Source organism: Aegilops tauschii, chromosome 6, assembly GCF_002575655.3.
Source record: "Aegilops tauschii subsp. strangulata cultivar AL8/78 chromosome 6, Aet v6.0, whole genome shotgun sequence".
In the NCBI taxonomy this organism is placed as follows: domain Eukaryota; kingdom Viridiplantae; phylum Streptophyta; class Magnoliopsida; order Poales; family Poaceae; genus Aegilops; species Aegilops tauschii.
Window position 1 is genome coordinate 318,384,413 of NC_053040.3, and position 11,097 is coordinate 318,395,509.

The 11,097-nt window shown below is 46.6% G+C and overlaps 1 protein-coding gene across 2 annotated transcripts; it reads right to left on the reverse strand.

Annotated features, from left to right (window-relative positions):
* Positions 1-5,037: 5,037 nt before the first annotated feature.
* On the reverse strand, positions 5,038-10,575 carry LOC109770474 (uncharacterized). Of its 2 annotated transcripts, none has more exons than XM_020329178.4 (8): positions 10,381-10,575; positions 9,717-9,827; positions 9,101-9,238; positions 8,839-8,970; positions 8,654-8,752; positions 7,916-8,021; positions 7,773-7,830; positions 5,038-7,656 (listed from the first exon to the last, which is right to left on the reverse strand). In XM_020329178.4, exons 1-8 carry the CDS (start codon positions 10,499-10,501, stop codon positions 6,238-6,240), a joined length of 2,184 nt encoding a protein of 727 aa, XP_020184767.1. In that variant the 5' UTR covers positions 10,502-10,575; the 3' UTR covers positions 5,038-6,237. The 2 variants fall into 2 exon arrangements, with proteins under 2 accessions (XP_020184767.1, XP_045085866.1); XM_045229931.2 differs by having other exon boundaries at positions 7,580-7,656; positions 7,801-7,830; positions 10,381-10,562.
* Between the last annotated feature and the right edge of the window lie 522 nt (positions 10,576-11,097).

The following is an 11,097-nucleotide window of genomic DNA, read 5'->3' on the forward strand; positions in this document are numbered from 1 at the left end:
AACGTTGCCTTCCGCTAGTCGACGGCACGGCCGATGGGATGAAACTGCACGAGGCGCCACCTTTGCTCGGTCACATGCGGAGCTACTAGCCATGGATTCCCTCTTTCTGTCAGCGAGCAGAACAGGGCAGCGCAGCGGCAGCTACAGTTACTTTTGGGTACTTTTGCCCGGCGGGTCCGCAGCCTTTTGGGATTAAATGATGAGACTCAAATTGCAAATTTGTAGCCGTCTGGTCTGCCTGCGCGCGCTTGCATCGGAATGTCAGATGAACAGCCATTTTCGCGTGCGCTGCGCAGGCAACGCAAGGGGCCAGCCAGCTCGGGGTACGCGTGAACAATAGTATGGCCGTTCCGTTCTGCAGTGCAAGCGACCTAAACTATTGCTTTGCTTTGCTTGGTTGCACATGCAGCCAGTTGTGGGGGTGATTTCTGATGCATGACCGGGGGCCGCATGAAACTAGCGCCCGTGACGAGGTTGCTGGTTATATTGATGCTGATGGGACGGCAGACGCCGCTCCCATGCAGATGCAGCTTGGGAATAATGTTTATACTCACGGCAACGTATAAATTATTATTTTCTTCTGCAACCGCATTATATTGAGATAATATGATGGTGGTTGTGCTATCGTTGAGCCCTCGAAGCTGGTGAAAATATTTCAAAGTTGCTGCATTTCTCGGAGGATCATCTACTGTATTCTGTATGGGCAAACATGGAAGCATTGCAAGGTAACGATGGTGCTTTCTGCCAGGCCAAAGTTTCTTCGCGTTCGATTTTGTATTGTTGTTTCCGCACTCGGAGGGGACAGCGCTCAGAATGAGGCGAGGAACAATCTACAACGACAGGAGAGGATACGGGCATCAGAAAAGTCGTGCATTTTACTTGGCACGCCGCTACTCCATCTCTAAAAGATGACAAAGGGTCTCGTATGGTTGCTGTGCCGTTCGGTGGCAGCCGTACAATTTACATTTTTACAATGGATATCCCGAAGCTTGTAATCTTGTACAGTAGCACATTTAGATTTTACTAGAAGAATCTGTGGCGTGGATCATCGTAACTAACACAAATAAGTCACTTCAGTTTTGACAGTGACAAAGCTAGCATCAGGTGTAGGTTTGAAGAAGCAACAAAAAATAACTCCCTCCGGTCCTATACAAGTCGTTGTTTTTGACAAAGATGGGCAAACTTCTAAAATTTTAACCAGTGGTATCTTTATAAGTATTCCCTCTGTTCTTCTATGTGCAAGACCACTAAACAAATACGAAAAGTGCAAAAAAAAAAAATACAAGATCACTTGCCATTCCCAAATTATTCATATAACTATATGTTGTATGACACATTTTGTTTGGTCAAATTGTTGACCAAGTTAGACTCGAATTACAAGTGTCATATATAAATAGACAGAGAGGGAGTAGTACCGTTAGTTAAAGCCAACACATGATTGGACGGTTAGGAGGATGGTTGTGCCTCTAGCTACCCACGAGAATTCAAACTTAGGTTTGACGTCATGGATACCGGCTAACACAGAATATTCTTTCAGCAAAAAATGACATTAACGTGATCTAACTGTCATTGTGAGTTAAGAATATGAGTTTCAGTAAAACCAGAGTTAAGAATAAGTTTTTACTCGTATAGAGTTACAAAAATTCAGTAAAAGATTTGATTATGCAGTTGAGAATTATCTTGAGATTATCATGAATCATGCTTCGGGGTGATGACTGTACGTCTACCATGGGCAGAAGAGTTGTTGTACGTGCTAAATCAAGACTTGCTGTAATGGAATAGGACGAACCATGGTTAATCTAACAGTAGAGACTGCCACACTATCCTTCTTGTAATATTGAGTGTTACGATTGTCAGTATCAATCTCTTTCATTATTTCTTATATTCTTTGAAAAATGATTCAAATCATCTGACTAATAACAACGCGTGCGTTCCCGTCTCTGTGGCCGCCGGATCTGATTATAATCAGATGGCTCACGAGCAACTTATTACCTAGACTAAGTTTTACAGGATCTGGATCTACTCGAGAGCAGTTGCCTCGCGTGCTCCTCCCGAGCTTCCCATCAAGCCAAAGGCTCCACGCGCCCTCATAGGCCCGTAAAGCTCCCGCCTTCGCGCTGCAGCAGGCACGCCGTCGACGTCGCCGCCCCCGGTCCGAGCTCCTCCTCCTCCTCACCACGCAGAAGACAATGAAGCCGCACTGGGGGACGGCCCGCTAGGACCCAGATCAAAGCCAGGGGGCGCGCCGCCGGCCACCCCACGCCACCAAGCCGCCCTGCCGCCAAGGAGCAGCGCCGCCACCTCGCCCGCCGGGTCGCCGGACCGCCGCCTAGTCGAGCATCACCGCCGCCGTCCCCGCCCCGGGAAGGGATGACACGCGTGCGGGTACAGGAGATCCCACCGCCGCCAACACCATCCAGGCCAGCGGCGGGGGGGGGGGGGGAAGGAGGGAGGCCGAAGGTAGAGGAGCGCGCGCCGCCCAGGCCGCCTCCCGGGGAGGCGGCGCTAGGGCGGATTCGGGGAGGGAAGGGAAGGGCGGAGGGAGGGGAGCCCGGATCTGGTCTGCGCGCCGATGAGATCCGTCGGAACCCGCCGGAAGCGAGCGGCGAAGGTGGCGGCGACGAGGGTTTCGGGGGAAGGAAGCTACAGCAGATAATCCCAATAAGTTAATTTACAAGCTTTGATCTGACGGCTCGCGAGGCGGTGGATCTTTCCAAAAGATCCGACGACCGACGCGTAGCACGCCCCATCTTCTTTCTCGAGTTCCCTTGCTTCTTTGCCCACTACATTTACTTTAGGGAAAAGTATATTTTTCATCTCTGACTATCGATAGTTTTAAAATGGTCCCTCAACTTTAAAATCAGGATAACCTTGTCCCCCAACTGTTAAAAAGACATTTTTTTTTTGTCCCTCGGGCTGCTTCGGTTGGTTTTATGCTGAGGTGGCATGGTTTGACCATTGAACTTTGCCATGTCATCATCTCTCTCTACACTGTCACACGTCACCACCAATCCATGCCGGCACCAAGGCCGAGGCTAATCATCTGGTCGTCATCAACGAGCGCCAGACCCGGATGTGGTCACATTGATGTTGGCTACACTCACTCGTTGCTCATCACACGACTCAATTGTGCTCTTGTCATTCCACGGCGCAATGGAGAGCGTAGGAACGCCTCTCAACTGAGCGAGTTGGCACTTCCGCCGAAGACAGAATCATCATCGCATCACCGACGATGCGAAGGACAGAACTGCGAGGCTGGGGAGCAGTTCGACGCGACAAGCAGCAACCAGAAGCTCGTCGGCGCATGGTTCCAGTCCCAGGGCCACCGCACCAACTACTGCTAGACACTGCCGCTGCGCGTACTGGTGCCGCTCGCATCTCTTGGCCTCCGCAGCGGCCCCAAATTTGGTTTTTCTTTTCAAAAAAACACAAATGGCCGTTTGCTTAACATCCGACCCCGATTATAACTGGGCGGCCGCACCCGACCATTGGGGCATGTACAATGGTTCTATCTTAAACATGCCACGTAGGATAAATGATGAGGTGGAGGAAAGAGAAATCATAAAAAAGGACTTGTCTTCTCTTATTTAGAGAACACAAAAGATGATCTTTTAAGATAATATGATTCATCATGTTTTTAGGAATAGCTAGTTATTAAAATAAGGCTAAGAGACGACCCATTGTAGACATATTTTTTGTCATCTCTAAATCACATGTAAGACTTAAGATAAAATCATCTTATCAACCATTGTACATGCCCTTAAAGTCCGCCATCCGCTTGATTGATCAAAACGGCCCGGCCCGTGTCTCTCAATCACTCGCTTCACTCTCCATCTCTCGGTCTGCCATGCATGATTTGGGCTCCGGCACATCGTTTCGTCTGTCTCCTGTTGGTACGGCAAAGCCACCCGCTTTGAGTCCCCGCGCCATGTTTCCTTCTCATAGCATCCACTCATCAGGTCTCATTTTCAGCGTACGCGTGACAAGTTCGTGAGAAGAAACGACGAGCGCAAACTTTGTCGCAGCAAGGCCATGGCCATGGGATATTGTATTGTTGTTCCCGTCCCGCACTCGGAGAACAACACTCAAAATGAGGCGAGGAGGCGAGGCGAGGAACAATCTACGCGAGAGGATTACGAGCACCAGAAAAGCCGTGCAGTTGTACGTGGTTTTCTCCTTCTACTACTCCCTAGAAAGGATCGCCGTGACGCGCTACGAGGTCGAGGCTACGTACTGTTGTCACGGAAACTCACAAGCATGTCGAGTGATGAGGAGAGCTCTTTTCGCTACCACGTTTCGGATGACAGTTTACTAGCTCATGTTTTTCTTCGCGAAAATGATCCATATATTATCAAAGTTCACCGGAAGTACAAAGTACCTCAAACATAATAAAAATTACATCAAGATTCTGAGACCATGCGAATGACCACTACCGTCATCAGAACGAGCCGTCTACGCATCGCTGTCGCCGCTCTCCTATCACCGCCAGGTTACGCTCTCGTGTTTGTTTGGCCCGCGCAGAATTGTTTTTTTAAGAAAAAAAATAGGGGCCCTGGAGGGCAACAACACAAAGTAAGTTTTGTCCGGGTAGATATTTCCAAGAAAAGCGTGAGCTCGGGTCTGCAGAGGATGAGATGTACCTTTGTGTAATGTGAGAAAGTACTGTGCAGTACACATATATAATTTCTCCAAACGAAAGCTCGCATCACATGTTTAGCGGCAAAAGGCTTTTGGAAATTGATCTTGTCACTTTGGAGAGTCTTTGACCGCCAACTTGTCGGTTTCCTTTAGCCACCATAATATAGTACAACTGCTTTTCCAAAACAAAACCAAAATACCCAAAGTTTTCATCAATCAACATGCCCATGCCATCCACGCGTGCATGCTGAGACAACACTTTTCAATCAACAAAGAAAATATGAAAAGGATGAAATGGTTTGTTTATTGAGCTTGTCTATACATGCAGCATCTCTCTCATTCAGCTCCCTGCCTTTGTTTTCACATCATCACCCTAGTCCAACATCAACAACAAACCCAGGAGGCAAATCAAATATATACATTTTCTGGCAATATTTACAAACTTCATACATCAGTTGAAGCACATCTGATTGGATCCATGGTATAAATAGAAACCAGAGCTAAAAAACTGTTAAAACTCAAGGAAGCCTACTAGTCTACGAAGAACCAAAGACAAACCAAGAACTATACAAGAGGAGCTAGCACTCTCATGGGGCCCGTGCATGTAGTGATAACCGGTGGAGAGCCTTCGCTCCAGCCAGCATCCACTGCTTCGCCTCGACCATGATCGATTCGACTGCTCGCTGCAGTTCGGCAGCAAGGCGTCGTTTCAAGACCACAGTCGCTTCTCAGCTCGCCACATAGTCAGGATGTTGAGTGACCGTGCATCTCTTGAGATGTCTTCCCCGGCGCGTGTTGCAGCTTGCTCAAACCAGGAGTTGCAAGTCTTGCCTGACTGCGGACCAGTGGCCTGCAGCGACAAGGGTGAGAGGACATCATGCCAGACCTGTCTCAGAAATGGGCATTCAGTTAGCATGTCTGACAGTGTTTCAGCTGTCTGATCGCGAAGGGGGCAGCGACCAGACCATGGCGTTTGAGATGATCTGCCATCCAATATCTGTTTGCTGCACCAACCAAGACAAGCAAGACCTTGCGTTTCAACGGAGCCCATCGGTCCCAAAGTGTTCACTCAAAAGTACCCCCCGAAGAGGGCATTTATGCTGATTTAGCTGAATAGGAATCTGAGTCAGATAAGTTCCACATAAACTGGTCTTCGATGCCAGGGTAGATGGATCGGGTGTCGCTGATTTCCGCAGGATGGAGAAACTGCACAATGTCTTGCACATTCAGAGTTCCAGCAATGTCTCTGGTCCAGTGGTTGTTGAGGATGGCATCAGGAAGTGACCTCTGCTAGGAGTTCACGACCCTGACCACGGCAAGAACTGTAGGTGCCAGCTCGGCTATGGACTGACCTGCGATCTATCTGGTCATAACCGTGCAGGCGTTCCATCACCCAACAGTCAGTGAAGCTGCATGCACAAGGCCAGCGCCACACTTTTCACCTTGACTGGAAAATCTGCCCCAAGGTTTGGAGGGGTCGACTTGGCGCAGCCAGGCCACCAAGCATGCAGTTGCATCCAGTGGAATTTATCGTCCACTACCAGGGTCAGTCTACACAGAAACAAATACTAGCACTTCAAGGAACAATGGAGTGCAGAGCTACCACCTTACACCATCAAAAGACAACATGGGAGTCTCGCTGATGCTATCTCTAGTAGAGCAAGAACCAGATAATGCAAGATCCGATGTACCAAACAAGCCGCTCTTGGTGTTGCCTTCGACTAGCGTGATACCGTTGTCATCTTCAAAATCATTGCAAATACTTCCATTCGACGAGAAACCAAACATAGCTTCCAAACTACAACAACAAGATTGGACATGATGTGATGATGACCGCAATTCTGTGGAGAAATCACATAAGCTTTCCCAGTTTTGCTTACAAGAACGCTCTGAATATGAGGATAAGGAATCCAAACAAGTGTCATTTGCATCCATGCGCAAAATGCTGTAGCTGTCCTTTGGGTCATGATGATGATCAAGAATTCCAGACGTGTACTTGGAAAAACTTGAAGCAGTAAATTTCAAAGGTAGCTGATCCAGTCCCTGTACAAGCCCAGTATCAGGATCATCAAACAACTCTGCCTCTGTCAAATGTTTATCCACCATTCCATCCATACAAGATATACGGACAGCAGAGTCACAAAAGCTCTTTGACCGCTGCTCAAAAGGGTCATCTGAAGTTGAACATATGGAATTCAGGCAACTTCTGTCTGGATTCGGCACAATGTTCTTGCTCTCACTAACATGGAAGTTGGAGATACTGCTAAAACCATTATTATCAAGAATTGTGTTTCTAAGGCCTAAAAAGCTTGAAGAAGTGCATTTCTCATGTGACTGATCAAATGCAGATTGAAGTCCAGCATCAGAATCATCAAACAATCCTGCCTCAATCAAGCCATCCACCTCCAGTCCAAGCGACCTAGAAGTACAATGCTCTAGGGATCTGGAAAACTCAGGTTGCCATGAAGTATCTGATATTGCACGCGACACCACAGACTGCTCTCTGGTCTGACAGGGGAAGGACAACCGATTTGGAATTGGTTCAGTGACTGCTAGCAACAGCATTGGATCCCATTCATCATGATCATATGGCTCAGATTGAATATTGCAGCCCAATTCATTACCCGAAGCTAATTTGCATTTGGGGAGGTGTTGAACATCCTCTAGCAACATGTTGGAGACCTGGTTGTGAACAGTGTCCCTTCTCCAATCAGAACTTGAAAATTTTGTAGTATATGCTGATGGTAATGACATGCCCTCATGTGCTCCATTGTCCCCACAAGATAAATCGTCTTTCCAATCAAGAAAACTTGGAAGACCCTGATCGTCTACCCATGGCAACGCTAAGAATTGACGTGATTCGTCACTTGAATATGAGGATGACTCTTTGCCCAATATCAGTTTAGTTGATGATTTGAAGTCACCCCCGTAATCAAGCATGTTTTCAAAATGACCTCTGGGATCAGAACGAGCACGTCTGTGAACCATTTCCCTCTGTCTCATGGGCTCTTTATGATGCTGCATTGAATTAGGTAGCTGTCAGAGGTAAACCAACTAGATAATAGAACTTTAAGTAGGTGATGATACATTTGTAACTATAAGTGTTCAAACTAGAGGGGCTCAGCAAAGAATGCCTTTCTTATTATGTCGTTGGCGCCTAACCTTTGCAAGATATCAGCAAAAAATTCTAATCTGAAAAGTTCAATCACCGCACCAAAATATTAGAGTACACGAAAATATAAAAAATAATTGAATTATTCAATAATATAATAACAACCTTTTTCGCAACAACTCACAACTTCCCATTGACACAGTTTTTGCAGCTAGCTTTAATAATTTTCTTCTCTTTTCTGAAAACATCCGTCCACTCCCAGGTTCTGCGTCTATTACCGGTACACCACAAGTGGAAACATAATGGGATTAGCATCTCATCTGAATGTAGCAATTGTAAATTTGCTAGAAATACACTGCTAACAACATATGATCTCACCGGCACAACCTTACAAAAGATTTCCAGAACTTGGGGATTACAGAATTTAGATACGGTGAATCATCATCTCAACAAGGTGATGTATCTAAGCAGTAACATGTGCTTGTAGCAGGGAACGATTGCAGGACACATATCAGCATCCACGCAAGGAAAAATTATGTACATTTCAAAAACAGATATCTGATAGTTAGCAAGGAAAAGGAGCATCTAAGACTAATAAAATATCATGATTGCAGGCATGATATTATTATATTCGCATCTATTTTAGTTTTAGTACTAGTAGTACGTCTTTAGTTTGTTCACTCCCAAAATGCAACCATGGTAAATAAAGTTTCAACTATGTCATATGTCATATAACTGTACAACAACAACAACAAAGCCTTCAGTATAACTGTAAAGTTACCAGAAAGGTTGACTACTGTATACGGCAAAACTTTCAGCAGTATGTAGTATTTGTTTTGATAACAAAGCAGTAAAGTAGTGATAGCACTAAACATTTGTATCGAGCAATGAGCATGTGCTCACCGGTATTTCTTGAAATCCCTGCAATTTCAAATGGTGTCTGAACCGTGGGTGTGAAAACATGACCCATTGGCAACTGAGGTGTATCATGATTGTGATATTCTGCAGAGATGAGGATCAATAGTGAGAAGAGTCTAACAACATATCACTCATAATTAAAAGAAGGGGCCAGAGAAAGAAAACCGGACCAGAATGTGAGGCTTGCACTTCCACTTGCTCATCAGAGATTTCATTGTTTAAGGGTGTGGCTGGGGTCTCATCAGGACACAGAGTAACATTCTGGGCAGGGAACTTCTTGTGCGACGTCATGTTCTGTGGTTCTACAAGATGCAGAAAGAACAGAAGAAGATCATAGGACTGATCCGTTGCAGCTCCTTTTAATGTATGAAGCAAGAAGAATCAAAGAGAATGATACTATAGGACAGCAAGAGTGGATAAAAAATTACATACCCATTCTATCGCCCTCTTTTTGCTTGGAGATGCTTGGCACAATGTTTTGATGAGGTTGTCTGAGGGAACGGGATCTACATCCTGACTGCTCCCACAATTTCTTAAAGAATTTGAGTTCGGTAGTTTTCGCATCGGAACCTGCATAGGAAGTGATGCCCACATAGGAGTGTCAAATAACACATTATTTATTATTATTGCTTTTTATTTTTATTTTCTGTTACTCCAATCTTAGGCAGACTTGATTGTCTGATTCTGTGTATTTTGAAATTTGAATGTTTGAATACAAGTCATCAGGTGGGTTATTCCCAGCCCAGCATTGACCCTTCCAACAGAAAATTAAATATCACATGGCTCGAACAATCTAACAGGTACATTACAAGCATCCTTTTGAATTTAGAGCATATTGAACCTTTGAGTAGGAATTCCAATAAGCAGACAGGTTGACACACATAAGAAAAGAATTAACGTTACCAGATTATAGTTGTGGCACAACGCCCCCTTTAAGCTGTGTTATTACAGAATTGCAAGATGCAGAAACATATAGCGTCTAAAAGAGTACTAATGCATAAATTCAGTACTGTTAAGAAAGACAGGAGTTCCAGTAGATTAGAGGCACCTTGGGGCTTAGTTTTCTCAGCTCTGCCTGTGTTAGCAGCATCCTGTCTCCCATGCATGTGATGACTACCAGCTTCACTTGCAAATCGAACCTTTTTTCTTGGCCTTCCATCTGCCATTAGATAGTGAATCATTACATGAAGCCAGAAATACAGAATGATTTACAGGATGAAACTCTCACTCAAGAAAGACTGCAATGACCAACATGTTGGTACTTAAGGGTCAATTAGCAAGATTCGCAATAGCCAGAGCTGTACAAACAAAATTCAAAGAAGTAAAAAAGAAGATCCTAAAACCCCATGACCTCTCAGAAACCGAACGTGCTAGTCAAGAATCACAAGGAACAGATGGAAAACAGCAACATATATGTAGGGAACGGAAGCGCACAGCCTTTAAACTAGCACCAGATCCTACTACATCGAGAGTGAAATGATCCCGAATCTCCCCAAAATGCCATGAACTCTTCTGTTTATCTTTGGGGGGAAACGCAGGATCGGCATTCCGGTCCAATTAGAATCCTAACGCAGAATTAACTCCCCGGCGTGTTCCTGAACCCCAAATCCCGACTCAACCCACAAGACGGGAACTTCTGCATCAATCTTGGTTCCAAGAACTCGAGGGGTAATACAAGAATCGTAAAAGCGGTGGAGGCGAGGGAGACGAGCCTGGAGAGGAGGGCCCGGGGAGAGGCCTCGACGCCGGTGGGGGCTGGAAGGCCGAGCCTCGCGGTGGCCGCGGCGGCTTAAGAGGGCGGCTGCTAGGGTTCCGGAGCTGGGGGCGATCCATCGCTCGCCACCGCCGCTTGGGTGGGTGCGCGCCAACACTCGGCCGCAGGAAGTTTGCGCGTTCGGTTCTCGCGTGTGGTCAACTGACAAGTGGAACCCACGTGGTATTTTTTTTTTTTGCTTTTTGCGAATGCCCACATGGTAAGGGCAACTCCAACCGCATGCATCAAAATGCAATAATCGTGTGGTCTGCATCAAATGTTTCCCAAAATCTAAAAAGTGGTCGTGCACTAAACGGAGAGAACGAGCGGCCGAATCAGAGCCGCTCGATCTCGTCCCGATCGACGGCGCGGGGTGTCCAGGTGTCCCTGGTCGGGTGGTGGAGCCGCGCCGCTCGGACCCGCGCGTGGACCGGTCGCCTGGTCCGATTGCGCCGCGCCGCGCGAGATAAATCTCCCGTGGGACCCACATGTCATAGAGGATTAGGCAGTTCCCCAGTGTATTAGCCGTCGTGCGGAGTGGGCGGCGGTTTCGGATTTCGTGCCATTACCCCGTCCATCCCCCACCTCTCGTGGCCCATTCCTCCTCTTTCCCCCTTGCTTTCGTCGTTGGTTGGTGCTCAGAGGCGGTTCCAAATCCGCCGGGTTGTGGTCGACG